General features: G+C 36.6%; 4 protein-coding genes and 1 pseudogene across 6 annotated transcripts in view; 3 read left to right on the forward strand and 2 right to left on the reverse strand.

The window, feature by feature from the left end:
- Positions 1-23,342, reverse strand: simc1 (SUMO interacting motifs containing 1). Its single transcript, XM_079630643.1, has 15 exons — positions 23,234-23,342; positions 16,366-16,488; positions 15,077-15,203; positions 12,855-13,055; positions 12,365-12,507; positions 6,451-6,627; positions 3,641-4,915; positions 2,345-2,598; positions 2,011-2,080; positions 1,755-1,918; positions 1,562-1,654; positions 858-989; positions 610-766; positions 427-511; positions 1-275 (listed from the first exon to the last, which is right to left on the reverse strand). The coding sequence occupies exons 6-15, from the start codon at positions 6,577-6,579 to the stop codon at positions 52-54; spliced, it is 2,583 nt and encodes an 860-aa protein (XP_079486769.1). The 5' UTR covers positions 6,580-6,627; positions 12,365-12,507; positions 12,855-13,055; positions 15,077-15,203; positions 16,366-16,488; positions 23,234-23,342; the 3' UTR covers positions 1-51.
- Positions 9,718-17,464, forward strand: mmp17b (matrix metallopeptidase 17b). Of its 2 annotated transcripts, XR_013799750.1 has the most exons (13): positions 9,718-9,827; positions 11,191-11,470; positions 12,161-12,293; positions 12,378-12,534; positions 12,697-12,805; positions 12,915-13,086; positions 13,615-13,791; positions 13,928-14,054; positions 14,814-14,884; positions 15,094-15,243; positions 15,940-16,209; positions 16,319-17,001; positions 17,069-17,463. XR_013799750.1 is itself a non-coding variant. In XM_079630646.1 (12 exons), exons 2-12 carry the CDS (start codon positions 11,306-11,308, stop codon positions 16,651-16,653), a joined length of 1,866 nt encoding a protein of 621 aa, XP_079486772.1. In that variant the 5' UTR covers positions 9,718-9,827; positions 11,191-11,305; the 3' UTR covers positions 16,654-17,464. The 2 variants fall into 2 exon arrangements, 1 of the variants encoding a protein (XP_079486772.1); XM_079630646.1 differs by having other exon boundaries at positions 16,319-17,464.
- Positions 17,600-19,625, forward strand: LOC307008088 (saxitoxin and tetrodotoxin-binding protein 1). Its single transcript, XM_079630656.1, has 7 exons — positions 17,600-17,810; positions 18,283-18,431; positions 18,521-18,585; positions 18,674-18,784; positions 18,876-18,980; positions 19,302-19,332; positions 19,551-19,625. Exons 1-6 carry the CDS (start codon positions 17,652-17,654, stop codon positions 19,328-19,330), a joined length of 618 nt encoding a protein of 205 aa, XP_079486782.1. The 5' UTR covers positions 17,600-17,651; the 3' UTR covers positions 19,331-19,332; positions 19,551-19,625.
- On the reverse strand, positions 20,860-21,849 carry LOC307008044 (putative nuclease HARBI1; annotated as a pseudogene). The gene has a single exon. The product of its transcript is annotated as a putative nuclease HARBI1 (transcript).
- Positions 22,987-25,969, forward strand: part of LOC307008082 (alpha-1,3-mannosyl-glycoprotein 4-beta-N-acetylglucosaminyltransferase B) — a 13,794-nt gene continuing 10,811 nt past the window's right edge. Inside the window, exon 1 of the mRNA XM_079630647.1 lies at positions 22,987-23,397. Coding sequence (XP_079486773.1) covers positions 23,310-23,397 — 88 coding nt within the window. The 5' untranslated portion in view covers positions 22,987-23,309. The remainder of the gene's footprint in view (positions 23,398-25,969) is intronic.

The raw sequence follows: 25,969 nt of genomic DNA on the forward strand, positions 1-25,969 counted from the left end.
TGTATAAAAAAATAATTTATTAAAATAAAAAAAACAAAGTTATTAAAAGGTTTAATGACTTGAAGTAACACTGGACATGTCAGTAATGTGTTCTTGTAGTTGGCATAGTAATTCCTGCATTCCCATGGGGAGAGCCTGGCCGATGTCATCCGCTGCTCGTGACAGGAAGGCGTCTGCAGCCTCTTGCACTGCTGAGCATTTCACCTGATCATCCCGTGTCCAAATCGGAGCATGCATCCTATCAAAGCGCTTTGTGATGGGAGAATGTAGGTGACCTGGGGAACAAAGATTGAAAGAAGGGTAGAGAGAAAAACTGTTATGATCACCTTGTTTTATCACTTAAAATGTCTGCTTACCGCAATTCTCTTTTTTATTTGCCTTATTATGTATAAGTTTAAAAGAGCTGTGATGACACTAGTTTGTCACCTGTCACCACTTCTTCATAGCTGAGCATCAACATCCACAGAAGCTGAAGAACTTCATCCCATTTTCTCCATTTCTCTGCTCCATCCTGTCACACCATGCAGGGAGATCATATCAGTTCAGCTGTTATGCAGAATAACAATGCAAAATGTGAATCTGGAATAAAACACTGTAATGATCTTTTACTGAGGGTTCTGAAGTCAGTGTGGAGCTCTTAAGGTAGTGTAGCAGCAAGCTTAGAGACATGGGCAAGCGTGTCTTCTGAGAACAAGCCTCATCCAGCAGCAGCTTCAACAACTTGCATCTCAGCAGCTTGCTCTCCAGAGTACTCAGCAATAAAAGTCTAAAACGATACAAAGGGCAGCAAAAACTCAACATTCAATAAAGCTCTGTGCAACCTCGAATTATATTGATTATTTTTTTTTATTGTTTACCTTATCTTCCTGCAAGAACACATTCTGTTAAGACAACTGAAGAGCTCTTCTGAAAGTTTGTCTGAATTGTAGGTGGGGTCCTTGTCCACCTCTAGAGCCAATGTTAACATCCTCTGAAGAGATAATACAATCCTGTAGCAAAGAAAGTGAATGTTTCTCTTTAGCAAAGAAAAAAAGGAAAGTACAATCCAAACTGTTTTCCGTAGACTGTTGTTGTATGGCAAAATATATTTCCCTAAGAATGTGTTATTTTATACTGCTGTTCAAAGTTTGGGGTCTATATGGTTTTCTGTTGTCGATTTAAAATAACTGTTAGGGTTCATTGTAATTTATTTAAAGCTGAATTTTCAGAAGTTATTACTCGTATTCAGTGTCACATCTTCAGAAATCATTCTGATATGCTGATGTTTTAAGAAACATTTCTTATTATTATCCATGTTGAAACCAGTTGTGCTGCTTCATATGTGTGTTAATGTGATGCATTTTTATTCAGGCGTATTTGCTTAATATAAAGATCAAGATGAAAAAAAATTTTTTTTGGATTTTTTACAAAACTTTATAAGCATCTTTATTGTCATTAAATATTGTTGTTATTTAATGCATCCCTGCTGAGTAGAAGTATTCATTCCATTAAAAAAATTCTTACTGACCCCAAATATTTGAACATTAGTGTATAATGATAACAAAATGAGCACTTCATATACTTAAGACAGTTGTCCTCGTTCTTTGGATATTCCACATCTTTTGAGTTGTCCACTGACTCCTTAGCAGCATTAATCATCCAATTTATTAGATCCCTAAGAACAAGAATCACATAATATGATATGAAAGTTAATTATTTATTACTGAATGCAAAGTCAAGTAAAGCCGATTGCAAAAATTGGGGCTTAAACGCACCTGACTTGCCCAAACGTTTCAGGGCCACATGAAAGCATCTTCTTTGCAACAGAATGTTGAAGACATTGAGTTCTGAGTTTAAAATGAAAGTCATCTTCTAAAACCTGCAACACGTATTGCAGAAGCATGTACCGGACCATCGTCCGCAACCTCTTAGTGTCCTCCTTAAGACAGGAAGAATTAAGAGAGTGGAACATTTAAGAAAATTAGAGAATTACTTATAAAAAGTATTTAAAATGTGATAAAAAGTACCTACCTGATCCTTCATAGCCGTCTTCATCAGTTCCCAATCCCATGGGACTGTAGAAGCATCCACAGGGTGGTATCTGAACATACAAAACGAACTGAAATTATTTAATAAACATGAATAGTACGTTTAACACCTGAATTTTGGGGTTTGGGGGTGGGTGGATATTTCTATTTTCATTGAACAGGAAGGGCAGGTAGGATCACATGTTGGACCACATACACTACCTATCAGGGTACATCTCTGACTTACTCATGACTTTTTCATGAAAACATTCAGTTAAAATAGTTTCACAAAACTGTTTTAAATAGAGAAAACTCAAAGTAGTTGTGATCCCACTCACCTCTGAGTCTTCATTAATAGATTATAGGCCTCTACGACTAGGACATCAGTGCTCTGTGGGTCCAAGAAAATCCCACTGAGCAGATGTTTCGTAATATCCACCGGCGGGTAAAACCGAGGCTGAATGAAGTCAGAGAGCAGCTGAAGAGTGCCCTCTGGGTAATTCTCCTCAATAGTGCTGTAAACTAAACTAAGGCTCTGTCGGCACAGGGGCTCAGCGGGACCATAGTGTTCACCTTCATCCTCATCGTCATGCTGTTAAAAACAAAAAGTGAATGACTGAAATGTATTTCGCTAGGAATACTGTACGAATACAGATTTTCACAAAAGTTTTGGCAAGTTGAGACAAGGGTGTCTGGTTGCGGTAACATTTATCGTTACTGTAAAATCTGCCATCCCCCCCTCAGTCATTGTATTAGAAACACTTACATAGCAGCAGCGTTAACTAGTGTTCTGAAATTAAATTATTTTTCTTCTATTCTATTCTTCAAAAAATTACGTATTCTGCGTTAGATTAAACTGAGAAGGGTCATAGCACTTGCATGTTGTTGTCCTATTGTTATTGTTCTCATTTGTAAGTCGCTTTGGATAAAAGCGTCTGCAAAATGAATGAATGTAAATGCAAACTATAGTCTTTTTTTAATGAAAATATAAATAAATAAATTTCTAAATAAATTTCTCGTTCACCAAAAGAAACCTGCTTAGTTTGAAAATGATTTAAAGTGCTTCATACATTGCAACACTTTTGACGATTGCAAAAAATTGAATGTGATCGTACCTTAAGAGCTAAAGTAAGAGTTTACTGTATTATTTGTGTTAAAATGAACTAACATGGCTAGGCCTGTCACAATCATGAATTTTGTGCTGACTATTAATTGTCAAATAACTTGAAAAAAACTTTTACTTGGAATCATATACAATAATAAAAGTTATAATAAAATAGGTCCTTATGATTTACTTTGATGTTATTATATTTATATACTATAATATAATTAATTTAATATAATATAATGCAGTCTAATTAAACCCAGAAACCCTCATTTCATATGAAATTACAAATAAATGCAAATTAATTTAATATAAGGGAAGTCTTTTGTGTTTTATTCTTTGGCAAAATGCTACTGAAATTTAAACTGCACAATTATTGCGGTTTTCTCAAATAATTGTGATTAGTCAAGAATCTTGACAGGCCTTAAATGTGATTTAAGATTTACAGTACAAAGACAACAATATCATTATATTTGTCTATTGAATGTACCTATTAAAAAAACACAATGTGCACATCAAAACATCTTACCATCTGTGGAACCATTCCACCCATGCACTGACTTAATTTTCTGTACTGAGCCAGACAAATATGTTGTCCATCTTGAGAGTTGTTTTCAGAGAGGTCTGAAACCACATTATCCGGCACATTATCGTTGCTCGTCTCCCAAAGCCTGATGGAAGGGCTTTGTGGGGTTACTGGATCTAAATCATTTCTCCTTAGCTCTGCTCTCTCTGAAAAGTTTGGCGGGGAGGGCTGAGAGAGGAGGAGGCTGAAGGTGCTACTTGGTGAGCTCAGCGTAGACAGATCAGGGGAATGTGTCGCTGTGTCGCTGGCAAGAATCTCTGTGGAAGTGGGACTGCAGGGTTTACTCTGGATAGATCTAACTTCAAGGCTCCAGTGGGGCGAGGCCCTAGATGAGGTAGGTATGGAGGGGGAAGAAGGTTCTGGCCGAACTGTAGTATGTAGGCCCTCATTTTCGCAGATATTCATCATTTCACCGTTTTCATTCAAAGAAAGTGCATTGGACATTGATGCAGTATAAGTATCAGAAGGAAGCTCAAAGGTTTGAGGTGACAGTTGACTGTCGTATGTTGTAAATGGCTGATCCTTATCTTCAGATTTATTGGATGAGTCAGAAAATATATAAGCATCTACCTCACTCGGACAGTAATATGGACTGTCAAGACTGTAAGAGCGAACACTGCCTTCCCATTTCTGTGATGAGTCAAAATTTTCTTTGTTTTCTTGGTCTGTGTCTATGCTGCAGACAGCTGGTGTACTAAGCTGTGTGTCTTTAGTGTTCTGCGATATATCTGCAATAGAGTTCTTTAATACTTCAGATACATTTTTGAAAGAATTTTTACTTGTATCATTGGAGCTGCAACGTTCCAAACACTTGTCCCGGCTCAACTGCTCAGGCGAAAAGCTTGAATTACAATTTGTGTCCTCATGCAAATGATTTTCTGTTCTTTGGAGCACGTCTGTGAGAGCGTTCTCCTGAGCGAGTGACTTAGAGACAGACTGCACACTGTTCCCTACAAAACACCCTGAATTAGTTACATCTTTTCCAACACTTGTTCGAGATTGTGATAGAGGTTTTCCAAATGCCAGTGTTACATGCACTTTCTTGTCTTTGCTTTGTACTGACGGCAGAGTTGGTGACGGATTCTGAGGCTGGACGTCGCCATCATCAGGAGGATCATCTTCACTTAAATCTATAACTTCTAAGGAGGAGCAAGTATCTCTTCTTGAGCATCTTCGCCTTGGAGAGGTTAACTTATGGTCTGTGATATCAATGAGGACCTGAGACAAACAAACAATGAAGAAAGTAGGAGAAATCAGGAGAAATATAGTGGTAATTTGACTTTTACCACCATTATTGCCAGTCAACTACAGAACAGGGGCCAGTTGCATAAACAGCCATTATGATAAGACTGCGTCTTAAGTACTAGTATGACCAAGTGGACCAACTCAAGGGGGGATCAGGCTTCCTTAGACCAATCTACGTTTTTATGTACGTTAACTGACCTAAAACAGTTCTGAACAGACTTAAAGAAAGAAATGTGATGACTGTGACTTGTTGTAAGAGTAAGACTAACGTTAGTCAGTTTATGCAACCAGCCCGAGATGACTAATGGCCGATGTGTAATAGATAGCAGACAGTTACCAAAATAATAGATACCATCACAAAATAACATTGAAAGGGAAAGGGTTAGGGTTAAATCCCGTTAACACCATAACTTTAACGTTACATCCACACCAATGTCGTTTTGTTTATAACGTTAATAAGCGCGCGCTGCAATTATGTCGTCAGCCATAACGTTATAAGTTATGCTCAATGGCTGTCGATGCTATTATCCGTTATTAGCTGGGGGGAAATCGTTGTTAAAATATGTTTATCTGTTCTGTTATCGTTGTTATAATTAAGTTATAATACGCCGTAATAAGTGTGCAGTTCTTTCACATCCGAAACGATTTTTAAAACAATATCTCTTTATCGTATAGTTATGGTCCTTGTTGAAAACGGGCCTTCATCTAACTTATTATACTGCTACTTAACCAAACAAATAAATACATGGCTACATATTTATTAAAGTTTAAATAGTTTTATTAGCTTACTTGCACATAAGGTGGAGCGAAAGATCACGATCTGCACAGCTATCATACGGGTTCCCAGTGAGCTCAGTCTCAATTGAACAAGGTTTGACCAATGAGAATCACTTATTCCAAAGAACCGCGTAATGAAACAGCAAATGATATGTACACACATTCATACACGCTGAAGTTAAACTGTTTCACACAATACTCGAAATTTACTAAACATATTCACCAAATATGGTATTTGTTTATATAACAAAAGGGCAATGCCAAATAGCAGCCGATTTATTATATTATAGAAAACATTTTATCACATTATTATATAACTGGCTTGAATGTTGAAATTAAAATTAAATCTAAAAAATTAAATACAATGAATAAAACAAAAATATTTATTTGTATATACATAATATACATATTTATTTAGTTTTATTTTGCACTTGAAGGTTGTTGTGTTCTACAAGCTTATCAAAATCTCTTAAATACTCGTTGACGTCATTTGCGCGCGTACCAACGTAGCTGCAGCCAATTTTCCGCGCGCTATGTGTAAAAAGCGAAAAACACGTGCGGTTGGAAACAAGTAAGTTTACGCACACCCTGAACAAATCTCCTATTTGCATGTGTGATCCACATGAAAGATACTGTTCTGCGTAGAAATCGATAAAAGCCCAAACGGACAAAATCAAGCAAGACATTGAGACTCTGATAAAGACAAACTGCAAATAGTAGCCTAAACTTACAGGTGTGACTGGGAGCCATTCTGTTCGGATGAACGGAATTCCATCTTCTTTGTCTTCGTTATAACTCCTTATAACCTCTAAATCAGAGTCGTCGTCGCTGCCCGAGCTGACACAAATAATATCCTCCATAATTCTGCCTCACCCTGTCCCATCAGTCATGTTTGTGCCGATAGATGTCTTGAACAACAAAAAATAGTGGGTCCAGGAGAGAGCATGAATAGTGCACAAAGAGTTGATAGTTACTGTTGTCAAACAGACCTCCACAAAAACAAAGCCGTCACGCAAATAAATGTCAATAATAGTGTCACCTAAATGTTTTGGTTTCACTATTGCATGATTTGATGAAGGAGGAACTTCCGCAAGTGTCGGTTATGCGGAAGTGTGTTTGGATTAACTGTTAGTGGATTTACGGACCGGAGTGATTTATTTATATTTGTCTGTATCGGTATGCTTTTTGTTGCAGTACGCAGCAATATATACCCGTTTGTCACATTCCATGTGTATATGAAATTCCAACTTCATAGAATGTAGAGAAATCTATTAAAATACGTGGTAGATATAGTGCTACCTTTTAGTGATATAGTGCTATCTTACCTTTTGAAGAGGCGGGGATGTAGCTCAGTGGTAGAGCGCATGCTTTGCATGTATGAGGCCCCGGGTTCAATCCCCGGCATCTCCACTTTTTTTTCCACTTTCTTGTTGTTGTCTAGAACATAACTTTGGACTGTTGTCAAAGTCGCGTAATTAAATAACGGAGTTTAAAACGCAATTTAAAATAATGGATTCTATTTAAAATGTAATTTATTCCTGTGATGGCAAAGCTACATTTTAAGCAGCCATTTACTCCATCTTCAGAGTCACATAAACCTCTTGGTCCGTGCTCGGGAAACATTTTATTATCCAATTATTTATGTTTATGTCCAATTATGGTTGAAAACTTTTTGCTGCTAAATATTTTTGTGGAAACCGTAATAGACTAACATTCAAAAGTTTTGGGTAGCCCAAGTATAAGATTACAAAATAAAGAAATGAATACTTTTATTCAACAATGATGCATTAAATTGATCAAAAGTAAAAGACATTTATTATGTTATGTTATAAAAGTATATTTCAAATAAATGCTGTTCTTACACTCAAAAAAAATGTTAAGAATCGTCATTTTTCAAGATTTACGCATTTCAGTTAATTCAATCAAATTTAATTGAATAATATATATTATTCGTATTATGAATTAAGTAAAAAAGAACTAGAGCTTAATAAAACATTTTGTATCTCAATGGAAATCTCAATGGAACAAGGGAATGGATTTAGTTTATGTGATTCGTATTCATAAATAAATAAAAATTAAAATGTGTTTAAATTGAAGTTTAAGATTTATACAAAATGTTTTATTAAGCTCTAATTCTTTTTACTCATTAACAATTCTTAATCTATAATATAAATAATAATATTATTCAATTCAACTTGATGGAATTTTACTATTAATTGAAATGCATAAATCTTGAAAAAAGTATCACAAATTCCAAAAAAATATTAACCAGCAAAAGCTGTTTTCAACATTGATAATAATAAGAACTATTATTAACAATTGAGCACCAATAATAATTGAGCCAAATCAGCATAATACAATGATTTCTGAAGACTGGAGCAATGGCTGCTGAAAATTCAGCTTTGCCACCACATGAATACATACATACATACATACATACATAAAATAAAATAAAGTATATATATATATATATATATATATATATATAAATATATGTATATAACTGTTTATATAAAACAGTTTATATAAAACAGTAAACAGTTATTTTCAATTACAATGATACAATATTTCATAATTTCATACTGTTTTTACTGCGCATAAAATACTTTTTTCAAAAGTTTGCAATAATTAAGTTTTTTAATGTTTTTGATATATATATATCAAACACAATACTTTTGCCTAAACAGGAGCATGAGTGACTCACTGGGAGTCTGTATGTTGTGGTATTAATCAGAGGTGACTATATTAAAACATTTCCAGTGCCGCCCCTTGTGAGAGCAATGTTGAGGCCCATGTCCTGGTGCACAATGAATATCTGTATTGCGGAGTTCCTCTAAAGGGATCCCAGTTGTCTTGGAGACTAGGAAGTTCACTTGGCCTTTTGTGGCTCTTGATCACTCTCTTTTTGAACACACACATCCATTCACACATAAACTTCCTGCCTTGTGCATCTTTCTAAAAATACGATGAACACATCTGCCCCTCACACTTTGACCTGTGGGTCAAAATCATCACTAGCCCATTGCTTATTCCACTCTCTCTCTCTCGCTCTGGAAAGTTGTTTGTAAAATGACCAGTACAGCCTATGCCATTTTAAAGCTATTAAAAGCTGTACATACTACAATAAGATCGAGCACTGAGGTGATAAGGTTTTGACAGGTTATACTCTGATAAGTTTAACAGATCAGGAGGTAATGTCACACTATAAACATTCAGCACACGCCTCTATTGCCCATGTAAGTATGCTTTTCCAATCCGGATATTCCCCTGGGACTCGTACAGTATTATCCAGCGAAAAAGACAGATAGCCCATCTGGAAATGTGCTTTCGCTCTTGCTTTCTGCCATGACACACAAACTGTAAGTTAACCCCTGCACTGAAATCCCAGTTTAATTAATTTATTTATTTTGACTGGATTTTATTCATTTTATCGGCACCAATAAATGTTGAAAAATTTAAATGCAGAAATTGTAACAAAGAAGTTGTGCATCTCACTCTGGAATGTCGTAGACCAAACAGCAACAATGCATTTAGCTAGATCTGTTCAAATCTTCGTTTTTAATTTTTTTTAATCCTTTCGTTAAGAGGATTTAATCCAAACATATCCACAACTACACACAAGCCCAAAGATAAAGTGTAACCCTAATCCGGCAGTTGACTCAGAACTCACATAAAAGAATCCATATATATATGTAAATGTACATGTGTTCATCAGTGTTTTATCCATTATTTAATGGCATGTGATGGAATCTATGAGACATTTAAGTTTTAAATATAAAAGTATAGGAAATTTGGCAGAGAGTGGACAAACATGTGCAACTAAGCATGTCTCTAAATCTCCTCACTGGATATAAAGAGGCTTTTTTACACTAGTATCTTCCAAACACATGAGAGAGAGTGAGCAAATGCCCGATGCACTTAGCAGGGGTGGGTGGGGACGTTATTGAGTGGGGTATTAGGAGTCCATTGTGCGAGTGCAGAGGCAGAAGGAGAGGGGGGGGGGGGGGGGGGGATGAGAGGAACACATCTGTTCAGGAACAGAGAAGGAGGGCAAGCACGACAGAGCACTCGAGTGCGAAGGGAGAAAGAGAAAGAAGTTGTTGGGACGGTAAGCATATCCATTCTTTCTATTTTGAATGAGATAATTTCTTGCATTAACTTCGACTTTGCATAATTGTAACTTTTCTTTGATGTTGTCTGAATATTTTGAGTTTTAAATATTAGATTAAAATGATTATGGATTCATTGTCTCGTAAATATTTGTTTCTTTATTGTGGCGTAAATTCTGGCTTTAAATGAATGCTACCTCGTAAGAAATGCAACCCATCAAGGATTACATGAAGCTAAAATCTCTGTCTGAGAATTTATTACCTTGATCCCCATGTCAACAGATTTCCAAACAGATTGTGGTAGAGCATGTATAACTGTAACACTTTTTCATTTTTATAATATAGCTTAAAGCTCTGAATCCGCACACCCAGAAAACACTTGTAATATGATTGGCACAAGACTTTTAAAAATATATTTTTTAGCCTAAAGCTTTGAAATATGTTGACAGTCATTACTTGTCAATTCAGTTTAAGTCAGAAACCGTTAAACTTGAAGTACACAAAGGTTGAGGTTTCTTTCCTATCATTTAGTCTGTATTATTGTAATGGCAGCATATGATAAATGACATGTTAAGTTAAATGAAAATATGACCCTAAAAGTTTTATAAGTTTATACGTTTTTACACTGTCCTCTAAACACACACACATCTGAAACGGTCAGAGATTTTGTGACAAGGTTGTGAGATTGAATTGCAGATCATAAAGGACACATGCAGATGCATTGGGCAATATGTTATTGTATTTATTGAGCGCATTTTTGCAGGTTCTCCCCTACTGTCTTTCTGTGACTGGGTCAGACACTCGTGATTTTATACACATTTACATGCACACATGTGTCTCTGCCCATGGTTTCCTGTCAGTCTCCCTCCCTTTCTTACACTGTCCTCTGTCCTTGTCCTCTAAGACTGGCAGTGTTTTCCTTTAATTCCATTATTCCATAACTCTTCTTTCCCGTGCCCCATTCCCCCGTCCCTCCTCTACTCTAACAACCCGTCATCTCCCACATTGTCTCATTTCTTTAATGAAATGACACCTGCCAATTTAATTAAAGCCCCACATCCGCTATGCGTGTCGTCTTTCCTTTTAAAATGAAACACATAAAACCTCTGCAGCCTTTTCATCCTTCACTCTTTGATACTTGCCATCTGCAATTCAATCATGCAGCTTTACAACCAAAGCAGTCAGACTCAGCAGTGTAAATTAGTTTAGGACTGAAAGAGGTCCTACGTTAAGCAATCCCTTGTAATGAGATTGCACAACTGATTTAATTTACATTATTTTAGGAAGTTGTTGTTGTCCTTTAGAATAGAACACAATCTTGAATAATCATAACTAAATTATCTCCAAACTCTACGTTTACAGTGCTGGCATCAATCAATTCCTCAACACAAGAGAGGCCACCATCTCAGTTTCAGCAAAGATGAGGTCATTGAAATCACTTGACTGAGGAGGATTGACATTGGGTAACATTGGTATTATGGCGATGTTTTGGACAGCAGTTGTTTTCTACATGTGTGGACGTACAGTGGAAGTTTATGGAACGGCTGATAAAGATGTACTGCCAACCAGTTTGGCAAGAACAGTTACATCTACCGCTTTACCCACTGTCATACCCACAGAAGATGAGAGCATTAAACTTGTGGTGAGAATGTGTCTTGAACTTATACACGATTCAGTCACTTTGTTGAAGTGTTCCATTAAAAGTCAACATTAAAATTACCCTATTTTCTTACCCATTTCTTTCTTTTCCTTATACCTTTCTAGACGTATTGTGGCTGATCCATTGGTGTATGTTTTCCCACAGTATTTAGTTCAATTCCCATAAATGATTAACAATGCATAATTAGCAATTACTGTATGCAAAGTTTTGGGATCATTCTTTTTTTTTCTTTTTCTTTTTTTTAGGTATGTTTTTAAGTCTCTTTTACTCACCAAGGCTGCATTTATTAGAGGTGCAGTAAAATATAAAAACAGTAATAACACTCTTCTATTTGAATATATTTTAAAATGTAATTTATTCCTGTAATGGCAAAGCTGAATTTTCAGCATCATTACTCCAGGCTTCAGTCACATGATCATTCAGAAATCATTCTAATATGTTGATTTAGTGCTCAAGAAACATTTATTATTATTATTATTATCAATGATGAACAGTTCTGCCGCTTAATGTTTTTATGGAAACTCTCATAAAAAAATTATCAGGATTCTTTTTTTTCAGTATCATTTAAAAAAAATCTCTTGTAACAATGAAAAAGTCTTTACTGGTCAATTGAATGCATCCGTGCGGAATACAAGTTTAGTTTTCTTTCAAAAATGTTGTTCTGTTTGGCAGGATTGGCTCACGAAGTATGGATACCTCCCACCCCCTGATCCCTCTACAGGTCAGTTACAGGCCTGGACAGCGGTTACTCAAGCAGTGAAGGAAATGCAGAGGTTTGCTGGATTGGATGACACAGGAGTCTTAGGTATGAACAACACTTTCCCCCCACTCTACTGAAATCTCAGTCTTATGTCATGCCTTCCTTAATTCCCTCACCTTCCTGTCACAGATGAAGCGACGGTTCAGTTGATGCAGACTCCCCGTTGTTCACTTCCGGATGATGATGATGATCAAACCATCCAGCTTTCGGCATTACACGGTGATATGGAAAATCAAAGGATGAAAAGAGCAGTTTCTACCTGGACGAGAAGAAATATCAACTGGAGGTTAGACTGATCATTTTACCAGTTGTGTTTTTCTTCCTGCTTTTTCTGCCTTGATAGTTAGTTCACAGTCTCACAATAAAGTAAAGACTGTAGAAAGATTAAAAACACATAAGCACGTGTAAACAACATTTTTGTTCTTAGTCCAACTCTCTTATTTCTCAGGTTGCGCTCTTACCCTGCATCTTCTAAACTGTCCCGTGAAATGATTCGCTCACTTGTGTACTATGCCCTCCGAGTGTGGGCCGATCCAACATTGCTTGAGTTTCATGAGGTTGTGGCTATACTTTTTAAAACTCAAAAATTAGCACTGTGTTACTGACCTTAACAATGATCCTGTTTTTATGGGTTCATGTAAATACATGTTGAACTATTTTGAATAGGTGCGAGGACCAGAGGGAGCAGATCTCCAAATAGATTTCTTGCATGGTCCCCATGGAGATGGATATCCCTTTGATGGAGCAGGTGGATCTGTTGGCCATGCCTTCTTTCCATCAGACCCAGACAGGGCAGGTGGAGTTCACCTGGATGCAGAGGAGGAATGGGCTTTCAGAGGTAATTCTGCAAAACACTCATAGATAAGGAATAATCTACAAAAGCCAAAATAAAACCTAACAGGGTAGATCATACATTATCCGCTGATATTAATATAATGGCAATTAATTTTCATCTAATGGCCAAAAATAAAAGCAGTTATTTTGCTACAAGCGAATTTAAGCGTCACAAACTTATAATGTGCAACATGAGAGACAAATATTTGTATCAAATATAAGATTTGCTAAATAATTTAATTTAACAGTTATTAAATAATAATTGTTGTTTTTAGAGATTAGCCTCCACATCTCAAACTTGCTTAAGTTTTGTTTTCACGCCATGTTGTAATTACCGTAATTACGCAATAACACATGACGTTCTACTCGGAGCTGTCTACGACCTCTGATTTATGCACTTCTCTAAAGTGGTCAGGTGGTACAGCGGTCACATGGTACAAGTTGTGTACCATATGAAGTGTGCCATTTGGGACAGGGCATATGAAGCCCCTCTTTCCGAAAAGCTCAATGTGCTCTTAATATTTACACACAGCAACTGAGGGCACAGATCTGTTCACGGTGCTGGTGCACGAGCTTGGTCACGCCCTCGGACTGACCCATTCATCAGCACGGCAATCTGTAATGCGTCCATACTACCAAGGGCCCCTGGGAGACCCACTCCACTTCAGCCTGGGACATCACGACCTTCAACACATCACAGCCCTTTATGGTAACTGTCATTAAACTCCTCGATTGGAATCTCTGTTCGGCAGTTATAGCTCATGGGATTCATGTGAAATCTGAATATCATGTGTATGAGACTACAATAATCTATTCTGCATGTGTGTGTCTGTTTATGAATTCAGGTAAGAGGGGTGACCATATTCCAACTGACAGGCCTCTTCTTGTGACGGAAGCCCAGTTGCATCATCGACATGGAGGAATACACAGACTCACACACATGTACAGACATGCACACAGTCATTTGGATAGGTAAGAGAGGATCAAATTCAACTTTTTGAATTGAACACCAAATCAAAATTGAGCCTATATTTACTAATGCATATTCCTTATTGTGCCTAATGCTGGAATACTACAACAAATAAAATATTAAAGGATTTTAAATTGTATTTTGTATTGTATCTAAAATAAAATGTTAGATTATTGGTAGCCTGGTTGACACCAGACCCTTCTCAGTTGTAACTGTGAAGGTTCATTCAGAGCCCATTTCCAAAGGGGCGTCACCAACGGACGTCGCTCAAATGCCCCTGGGCGTAATTGGATAGACCTAAAACCAATCAGAGCGATAATTATAATGTAAAGCCCGCCTCCACGTTTGTGACTGGTGCCTCAATTTGGAAAAATTGGAAATGTGCTTGAATGGGCTCTTGGAGAGCAAATCTCAAATTTGCCAGAAGTTCACCAGGGTTTTCCCAGGCTAGATTATTGGAGTATGTTTTACAAAATAAAAAAAAAACTAGGAAATTTAAATAGTATTTAAAAAAAAAAAAAATCTTAGGAGATGCATGGTGCATTTGGGCAAAAGTTGTGTGATATATTCCGGCCTTAATCACATTACAGAACTATAATGTGTTGTGAACACTGTTTTATGCTGATTTTAAAGATATGAATCTAAATTTAAATATTTAAATATCTTGGAAACTTTTTTTGGAAAAATGTTTGTTAGTTTGTTCAAATGTATTTTAATGAAGAGAAATATATTTTGAAATATCTCACTTTGTCTCAATCAAGTTCTGTGGATCGCTGTAACACCAGTTTTGATGCAGTTGCCAAGATTCGAGGAGAGATTTTCTTCTTCAAAGGTAGATATTTTAAATATTTAAATAATTTAGGGCTAATTTATGGAGTTTGGAGTATAAAAAAAAAAAACACTTCCTCCACTTTGTGTTTTCATCTTGTTATTGGTCTACCAGAGACTTTATCCATCCATTCAGTGTCACCATGTGTAAAAAAATATTTATTCTTATTCCTCCCTTTTTAAATATCTCTCTTACCCTCACACATTTTGCAGGGCAGAACATGTGGAGAGTGAGCAGAGGTGGTCTCGTGTCAGTCAGGGCTGTTCCTGTACAGAGACTTTGGTCGGCTCTTCCTTCTTCACTGCCTCCACTGCGAGCGGTTCTGGAGAGACACACAGATCATGCCATCATCTTTATCAGTGGTCAGTTTCCCTGCACAATCACATCACAAACCCACATTTTTGTGCTGATTTCAACCCCACTTTTGTGAGTTCATTTATTTAATGTAAAGAATAAAGATTTATTTTACTTGGCCTCAGTGCATAGAATAAAAATATGGTTAAGTGCAAATAGCATTAAATTATTTTTACACTAAGTTTAAAAGCAGTATTTTTAAGTGCAAGTATGTACATTATAAAACATTATGCAATAACAACAACATATTCAGTGTACATGATTATATTTATTATAGTCATAAATGAATGCTGCCTTGTTCGGACCTTACTTGTCCCTATCCCTAAACTCTACACCTATTTCCACTTTTCGAATATTTTTATTTAAAATAAATGCCTTTCCGAAGTGAAATGCAAAGGGAAAAGGGTGAATGGCATCAGAAAAAGGCAGATTTGTTTGTGTCAAAAGCTTCATGCCACTGTTCTTGTTACAAGTTGGATATCTTTTGTAATTTGGCCTGGCACAAACAGACAATGGTGGGCGGAGCCAGTGTAAATAGCTTTTCCCAACAAGATGGGCTATTTGCATGAGTGTCTATTTGTAAATTGACACTCTGTAAAAATATAACTTATATAGACAGAGGCTGATATATCCGCATAAAATGAAAACACACTTTTTAGATGGTTCCTAACCCCCTTCTACTTTTATTTAACACACATGTGCAGGTTCCCAGGTTTGGCTGTTCAAGGATCTGTCACTGCAAGACGGTTTCCCTCAGCCTCTGTCTACTCTGGCCCTGGAGGACTCAGAGGGACTGTGGCATGGATTGCACTGGGACCCTACTCAGGGTGTGGTGTGGGGGTCTTTGAGAGAGGACGGAGAGAAAGGAGAACGCCCAGAGGAAAGCAGAGTCTGGAGAGAGCTTACTGAAGGAGGAGTGAATGGAATCATCACTGAGAATGATGACGAGAGAGAAAGGGCTGGAGACTTCAAGGGTGTGTTGCTTTCAGAATATTTATACAATAATACAGCATTTCATGTGGAGGTATGTGTATCAGTGTTTCACAGCACTACTGACTTTTTTTAATCCTCTACGTCAATCAGGTTCGACCTATGTTTTCAAAGGCAACTCCTATTGGAAATTTACTCACCCAGGCTCAGCCCCTGAAGAAGGATACCCTCGACTTCTGGCCGCCGATTGGTTGGACTGCCCTCAGCCGTCCTCTTACAGCCCCGGTGACATCTCTTTGATCTCCCACTATGGTCAAAGGGAGCTTCGTGAGCAGAAAGGGCAAAGAACAATCGACCAGATCAGGCACAAAGACAAAACAAGAGATAAACCTCATAGCTGGGACTGTCCATGTCTAAACAGTGCAGTGACTCAAACTGGACCTATTTTACTTCTGCCCATTTTATTTCTGATCACTGTGATTTGTTAACCGTCACTTTAATTTTTTCCACTTTTTAAGTTCACAATCATACCCAAAAATGACTTATATTTTCCTTGACTTTTAATTTCTGACCAAAGGAAGACATATGGAAATAGTTGGCAAAAGATGAGTTCTAAGAACCATCTAAATTAGTTGTTCTGTTGTACGTACAATAACTAATATAACCGAAACACTAGTCTTATTTCTCTGTTAATTCCAGTTTCAGTTGCTAAACCTCCTTATAATTATCAAGTTAGGCGAGTTATACTGCAGCACATTCTTGTTCATATTAATCAACCAAAAAAGTATAAAACAAACATCAACAAAATGCCTGATGTTAATGATTTACAGTTCAGAGTCTGTCCGTTCACTAAAGCTTGTGAAGGAGGCAAATAAGCACAATACTATTCGCCTCCTTCATAAGCTTTAGAGTTTAAAAGCATAATGATATTATACACATTTTGATCACGAATATGCAGAGAGCATCCATTGGGTTCCAAAATGTGATTTATTCATGATTTCTCAGAATAGTGTGAGAATTTAGATTAAAGATAAAGAGCAAAGAAAAAAAGGACTGTCCTTGTCATACTACTGGTGAATACCAATGTACTTAAAAATATATATATTTATTACTGTGGGGTGGATGATCGAATAATGATGTAATAAAATCTAAAAGTGATATGTACATTTGTTTTAATATATTTTATGAATTCTACTTTTTCAATACCGGTAATAGGTTTTATTATCGTGTCAAATTTATTTTATTTTCGTTTTTATGTATCCAAAAACTATGGCAATAAAAAGAGAAATAGGAGCATTATTTTATTGAATACTCATGTTCTGTTACCTCAGGAATTTCCTGATCCCTAAAGTCCAAAAGATTTCCCACTTTAATAATTTTGGTTTACTGGCACTACAGCATCACAAACAACTGTTGCGTCACTTCAGAAAAAACAGATGATAATGTGTGATAAGCAGTTCTATTTAAAGTACTTGTTCTCTAGGTGATGCAGCATAACTTTCTGAAATCATATTTCGGAGGTTCTACAATGTCGTCTTTGGTGGTTTTGACTGCTTTTCTGGGCCTGTTTAGTTTAAATCAGGCCAATCTGCCAGGCTGTAAGGAGCTCATAACACCACTAACCCTGGAGGATGACTCAAAAATTGTAAGTGCATTATTAATATGTTTTAAAGCAAGTATTCTTTCAAAGTAAACAAACATACAGCCGCTTATACAGGTGAAACTCAAAAAATTTGAATATCATGCAATAGTTCATTTCTTTCAGTAATTCAACTTAAAGGTGAAACTAATACATTATATAGACTTATCACATGCAAAGTGAGATATTTCAAGCCTTTATTTGTTATAATTTTGATGATTATGGCTTACAGATTATGAAAACCTTTTCACTATATTCTAATTTTGAATTTGGGGTTTTCAGCTGTAAGCCATAATCATCAAAATTATAACAAATAAAGGCTTGAAATATCTTACTTTGCATGTAATGAGTCTATTAGTTTCACCTTTTAAGTTGAATTACTGAAATAAATTTGCTTTTGCACAATATTTAAATTTTTCGAGTTTCACTAGGACAATAAGACACTTCAATTTCACAGCTTCAATTTTCTTCCAAACAGATCATGGGGAAATGGATCTTCCTTGAAGGCATAGCCGATCACCACTTCTTTACAGATATGTTGAAGACTGTGAACAGCTCATGGGTGGAGTTTGGCCCAAGCACTCTTACACTTGCAAACACGTTATCTCTCAGTCAAGGGAACATGCTGTAAGATTGTCCTGTTTTTAACATGTTTTGCTATATTGAATACATTTCATCATGACCAGAATTCTTAATCAGATCACTCTCCCCATCAGGAAAGGAAAATGTGAGTTTAGCACAATCAACGCAGTTCTTAAAGACAGTACCTTTTATGCCAATGGTAAGTTAACAAAAGCGTATTCATTTCAGTCTAAAAACGGAAAAAGTTCCGAGCACTAAGGAATGTTATATGTTTGTTTGATCCACAGAGACTGACACAATATCAGAGGGGAAATTCTTGCCATCCTGTCCAGAGTGTCTCACCATGAGCTTCGTCAGCCAATTCAAAAATGAGACCATAAAAACGCTGTACTTTTTCAGTAAGTCACAAAATCCATAGATGTAGACATTACATAAGGTTAAAGGAATGCATTTCATGACAAATTGTGTGTGATGTTTCCCTCCTCGCAGAGAGAGAGTGCAACCCAACCGAGTCGGACATGGACACGTACTGGAAGCAAGCAGAGTGTCTTGGATATAAAAGAGAAGCCCAGTACTCCTATGATGGTGTAACAGGTCAGTTTGGGTTTCAAGCACTTGTAGTTTTCATTGAAAGCCATAGCTTTTAGTTCTGATGTAGAGAAATTAGATCCTGGTCAGGTGAGATTCAACATCACTTCTTGCATACTAAATCTGTATAACACATTCAGTTTCATTTTAAATGATACAGAAGTTACACACAATCTTTCACGAACATGTCATGGTCATAATTTAACTCCCAAATCAAAAAGAAGTCATAATGAATTGATATGCAATTATTTTCATTTACAATGCACACTGTAAATTGACATTTTCTTTTCTTTAAATGTAGCTTTTTTATTTCTTCTCTCACTGCAGAATTCTGTGTCAAAGTACAGCCCATCTGACAAGAAGTCAAATTTGGACAAATCAGATCAATGATTATTTTAATATTATTATTTTTTGCTGCACAAAAAAAATAAAAATGTAAGAACCATATGGCAAAAAGAACAATGTGTCTGTTATTCATCTTGGTGTCCATTTTTAATAAACCGTGACAAAAAAAGGTCACATTCGTACCTCATTAAACTTTAACAGAAAAAAAATGTATAATGTCACTGTGGGTATAGGTTTAGGATTGTCCTCTTTTCTAAAGGATCATGGTCTTTCTGACAAGGGCATGCCCACCGATTTATGCACTCAATTGATTCCAATTCACAGAACATGTTGCATCACTTCAGAAAAGAGAGAGAAGTATGTGGCAGGCATGTTAGAGAAACAGTCCTGCTTCTGGGCAAGTAAAATACAGAAGATTCTTTCCAGGTGAAACTAACATGCTGCTCATAATAAAGAAGAATGTTGTTGATATGAATTTTGCTTAAATTATTTAACGCGTCTGGTCTTTGGATACAAAAAAAAATAATGCCTGAAGCTGCAAGAGCAACTACATTGATTTGCTTTGGGATGTAAATGAAACCAAAACTAGTAACAGGTTCACGTTTTCAGTGCTAGAGACTACCATCAATGTTGGGTGCAAATAATTAGTAACCCAATTACTGTAATTTAATTACTTTTCCCTTGAAAAAGTAAAGGGACTACTCTTAATATTTCTGTATTTTAATTACATGCAAAAGTATTTGCTAGTTTTTAAGGTAACCTTCTCCCCTTTCACATGTGGTCATTTCAAGAATTTATGCAATTATATATTGTTTATTTGAAAGAATCCTTGTATTGTTCAACTGGTCAAGGTTGATATGGGATTTAGGGAGAAATTAGTAATAAGCAATCTAATACGTTTTATATATAGTAATTACAGTAATCTAATGATACTGTTAAAAATGTAATTAGTTGCAAGTAATTAACTATTTTAGAGTAACTTACCCAACACTGACTACCATACACCACTAGATGTCACTTTCCCCCCAAATAATCCTCCATGGAATCCGAAATCTACAGGGCCCGGTTTTTCAAAAGTAATCCAGTGGGATTTCGGATCACGGATTGGATCAAATCTTGGAAATGGGTTTTTCAAAAGCAAAAGAGGGATTCTGAACTAAGATCAGAGCATGTAATCCGATCTTACATTTGATCTGGATCAAGCCTGCCCTTTGTGTTTTTCAAAACTTTGAACTCGGTTTGGGATCTATTTGATTAAAAATTATCCTGATCCCATCAGAAGCCAAATAAAATCAGAGAGGTTTTTTTTAAGTATATGATCACAAAATCAATGTTAACTGATGATTTCTTCATATTTGAAGCATATATATGAAGCATGTCACATCTAATGAGATATGGTAACCAAAAAAAAAATAAAAAAAAATCTCAAAGCTATCAAATAAATGTCACTGTTGCTCACAGCTCTATAATTCCACAGTATATTAATGGTATATTAATGGCAATGACAACAACAAATATACTCAGTCATTCAGTAGCCTAGTTAAAAGTAATTTCTCACAATTGCATTAATTGCATGTCCAGTGTGTCCTTCATTAGGTAAGAACATTGGCGGCTGTTCTGGTTCTACATCAGGCTCAGATCCAACATGACATGACGCCTGGTGGCGACGTTAAGCAAAAAAATACAGACAAGGATTATGTTGCATACCACCTTGGGTTGTTCCTCGCAAGTAGTTAAGACACGCAAATCGTCTCTTCAGGACTCCATTTAAACATTCAATGGCACATCTTGTTTTGCAATGTGAGGAGTTGAAGCGTGCCTGCTTAGGTGTGTTTGCAACTGGAAAAGGGGTCAATAGCCATGGTAGGAGTGGATACGCGCTGTCCCCCAAAACTATGCCATTTGGTCGGTGGGATTGAAGCTCTCTGTGTAGTAGTGCACTCACTCTTAGAATATGTGCATCATGAACACACCCTGGCCATTTCACAACACAGTTGGTTATTATGAGGTTGGCGTTACCCACAAGTTGGATGTTGATGCTGTGCCTCCCCTTTCGATTGACATACTCCCACTCCCTTTCACAAGGTGCTTGGATATGCACATATACAATCAATAGCACCAATAGTTCAAGGCATGTTCCCCATTTGAAAAAAACTTGTGCCTGAGCAGTCTAGTCATCCTTGGGAAAGGAAACAAATTGATTGATCAGACTGCCCAAAGCTTCTGACATAGCCTTCGCCACATTACTCACGGTTGCTATTCTCACTCCCATATTGTCACCAATTACTTGGTAGAAAGTCCCACATGCGTAAAATCGCCACGGATAATCCTTCATGGATAAAGCATGATTCCTTTTCGTTTGGTGTTGGAGTGTTGGCCTGACAAGATCTGCAATGTTCTTAATGTCATCTCTCCCAAAGCGAAACGCATACAGTTCTTCTGATGTGTATTGCTCGAGTGGTTTGGTACGCTCAGTATGCACCCTTTGACGGTACATTCTCCAATGGTAACGATGAACAATACCCACCATGCAGATGCCTCTGTAGGCTAAGAGGAATGGGTGCAAAGACATGATGTGTTTAAATGGTGTCACCCATTAACCAGCAATGAGCTGATTGGTGTAAGCCTAATTGAGCACAAGCCAAAGCAATCATGCTCAAGGCTTTTGATCCCCAGTGGATGTAATGAAGACCGCCCAAGAAGTTCCTACAAGAAAAGGTAAACGTTCCTCAGCTACAAACCTTCTGAGTTACTTCTGAAACGGGAAACCGAAAGAGCAGAAGTAAAGCTCTCCTAAAGGCAGAGATGGAAAGAGCTGGTATTTGTCCTGCAATGATTTGACTATTGGATAGTATTGTTTTTGTTTTGTTATTTAATATTTATAACAAAATAAGCAATGTAAAATGTTTGTTTATTACAGTTTTTCTGTTTCTTAAAATTAAAACAAATAATGGCTATTTGTGGCCACCGGTATTTTGCCTATCTGTTGTTCTTTGCTAAGCCAGTAGGCTACACTGTTGGTTCCATTTAAGACTCTGGTAAACAGGATTTGGTAATCCTGAAATTCAGTATTTGGATCACAGTGATCCAATCCAATGTTTCTTTTAAAAAACTGGCAATAAAGTAAGATGGATCAGGTGATCCTCCTTGATAGCAAAATATGGGATTTCCAAATACGGATCAATTTGATCCAGATTACACTTTTTGAAAAACTGGGCCCAGGTCACTCCTAATGTCCAAACTGTCGCCAATAGCCGTACATTAAATCGTACAAACAGATAAGTCAGACTGGAAGTCCAGTTAGACCACCCTGAAGAACAGCTTTTAGAGACTTTAAACCAACTTGTCTGAGGCATGTCAGTGACTGGAAAAATCATTATTTCTGGTTAGTTATAGATAGATCTGGTAGTTAGGCATGTCATAATATTATTTGTAAATTAATATTTTTAACAAGTAAAATGTCCATATTTCTCTATAGGCTATTTATCAAAACACTTTGGTCTTGACATTCATTTACACAGTAATAATTGTAGTTGTTTTCTAAACTACTTTAAATTCAAGCAGATACACGTAGTATTCCAACATCAAAATCTAATACAGACAGAAATATATCTCTATAGGCATGAACAAAATAGGTTCAAATTAACAATAGGCTACCCCTAGCAGCAGCGTCTTCATGAATATGCATCGACTAGATAAATATTCATGAGCTGGACAGGTGGAGGATGGCGCCGCTCCTGTTTAAAGGTGTGAGCGGATTATTTTTTAACTTTGTTCCTCGTACAATACCATGTCATTAGCTGATAGCTCGTTTTACGATAAAGTAGGCTAGGAGTTTTTTTTAAATTACTTTCGTGAAAGGCTAAACATTATTCCAGTTCAACCAGACGTTCGGGGAAGAAACGGCAGCTAACCTTTTCTTAGTGGTATCTTGAGGATTTTGCCTTCCCAGGAGCGTACGAGTAGTGTTCCTGTATTCCTGGGGATGAGATGAGGCCCTGTCATGGCAAACTTTTCTTCCTCGCCGGTTTTGTACTGTGCCTGTTGATGTTAACCTCCTGGCACGCATCAAAGTCAGGTGAGTGTCATCATTTAATGTGCCTGTGTGGATGGCCTCTTCTAAATTATTCGGATTAGATATTAGTCATTTGTATTCATTTACACTTTTTTTTTTTTTTTGCTATATGGTTGTCAATTTCCTCTGAATTGACAGTCTGATTGAGGTGTAAATCAATGCCAATGATACCGTAATGGATACTTTTTGAGAGATGGAAACCTTGTCATATACGTCAACTTTGAAAGTGGTATAAACAGAAATATAGCCTATAAATTATTTTAAATTATGATATTTTATATTTTAATTTATTTGTGGAGTGAGGGTAAAGAAAGAAGAAGCAATCTTGGGCTTCCGCTTTTTAATAAACGAAAAAAAGAAGAAGAAAAAACATAAGCTATCATATGTTAGGCTACATTATAGCCTATAAGTTAGAATCTAAACTGTGCGGGAAGATGTGATCACCCCTGGTTTAGAGCTTTATCCAGACACCACAACTGAAATAGCTTTTAGGCTACTAAACTTTTACCAATAGCTGTAGTTAGATATAGGTACTTGTTGCCATATGAGTTAGGACGTGGTGGAATGAACGTCAGCTTCCCGTTCGCCAGGCACCCGCATTGGATGAATTCTTTCTTAACATTTCTTGTAACTTGTACAGCCCTTTCCAAGATAGAAAAATTTGAAAGTAAGATTCTAAACACTCAATTAGACAAATACTGTGTTTAACACGTTAATTGCAGTGTGACATCGTGTGTGTGTGTGTGTGTGTGTGTGTACAGCCCGGCCAAAAAAAAGAGTCGCTGTTTAGATTTAAGTCTATTACCCGCATCATTATTGGTGTGAATATTATGTTTCTATGTTTGGGGACAGTTCTTAAACCCTAATTGATGGAGTGTGTATCTTTTCATTTCTTAAAGGGTAGTTCACCCAAAAATGAAAATGATCCCATAATTTACTCACCCTCAAGTCATTCTTGGTGTATATGACTTTCTTCTTTCAGCCAAATGAGAGGTATATTACAAAAAAATATACTGGCTCCAAGCTTTATAATGGGAGTTAATAGTACGAGATTTTGAAGCCCAAAAAAAGTGCATCCATCTAAAAGTAATCCATATGGCTCCAGGGCCCGGTTTTTCAAAAGTAATCCACTAGGATTTTGGATAACGGATTGGATCAAATCTTGAAAATGGGTTTTTCAAAAGAAAAAACGGATTACATAATCGGATTAGATCACGTAATCCAATCTTGGTTTTGATCCGGATCACACCTTTAGTTTGGGTTTTTCAGAACTTTTTTGTAGGATTTGGATCACTTTGATCCAAAAAATCTGGATTAAACTGATCCCATCAGAAGGGTGGATTCAGCGTGGATTTCATGCCCAAAATGTAATGAAAACTTAAAAAATGTATCAAATAATACTATATTTGGATCATGCAGTATCTTACAAGATATCCTATTTATTCATAAGGTTTTAATTTTATTTGTTCATCCGTCAGGCTACAGTGATTAGGTAGGCTTTAACGTATTCAGCCTTTCTGTATAGGCCTACAGCAAAGTAGAAAGAGTTTGGCCTCATAAAATAATGGCCTCATGGTTCCGCTCTCAGGAAGTTAAGGCATGCAAAGCAACCTCTTAGGAACTCCATTAAGTCTTTTTTTTAATTCAATACATCTATATTTGAAACTTGTTATAAATATCCTGAATGTACAGTGTTTGTGTTGTCTCAGATGAGCGGACTGCTGGAAGAGGATGGGGTGGGGTTTTTTTTTTTGTTTTTTGTTTTTTTGGGGTTTTCATTTCAAATAAAAATAAACTTATATTGACCCCACACTGGCTATTCTACTTGTTTCTCTTTACATATCTATAGTTCTACATTGTGATTTCCTATCCTGTTTGAGCACTGGTTATCCAGATTTGGTGATCCTGAAAAGTTCCTATCCGGATCAGATTGATCCAATCCGATGTTGCTTTAAAAAACTGGCTCAAAAGTAAACTGGATTACGTGATCACGGATCGCAAAAAAAAGGATTACTAAATCCGGATCAATTTTATCCGGATTAAACCTTTTGAAAAACCGGGCCCAGGGGGTTTATAAAGGCCTTCTGAAGCGAAGCAATACATTTTTGTAAGAAAAATATCCATATTTATAACTTTATAATCGGTAAAGGCCGCACGCAAGTCTAGTTCCGGTAGATGAGTGAACTCAGAATCTTTATATATGGAGATCTAATTATGTCAGAAAAGATTTATAACGTAATTGACAAGCCCAGATCAAATCGTATGTGTATTCATGTGTATGTGTATTTCGAAATAGCAAACAACAACAAAGTGCAGCAAAGCAAAGAGGAATTTCTGGAGCACAATAACAGAGATGAGTATTTACCATCTGTTGCAGCATTTATTCAACACTGCAGACTTCCCTAAACTACAGACTTCCTTAAAAGATAAAGTTATATGGGATAGTTTTTGTTTGTTTTTTGTCTGCAGAAAGTCAAATGAAGCATGCTGCTTGAAGTGTCTGTAGGCAGCAATTAATCATGATGTTTGATATAAATTGTATATTATGGCCCTCCATCATATGCACAGTTTTTCA

This window comes from Phoxinus phoxinus, assembly GCF_949152265.1.
Source record: "Phoxinus phoxinus genome assembly, chromosome: 12".
In the NCBI taxonomy this organism is placed as follows: domain Eukaryota; kingdom Metazoa; phylum Chordata; class Actinopteri; order Cypriniformes; family Leuciscidae; genus Phoxinus; species Phoxinus phoxinus.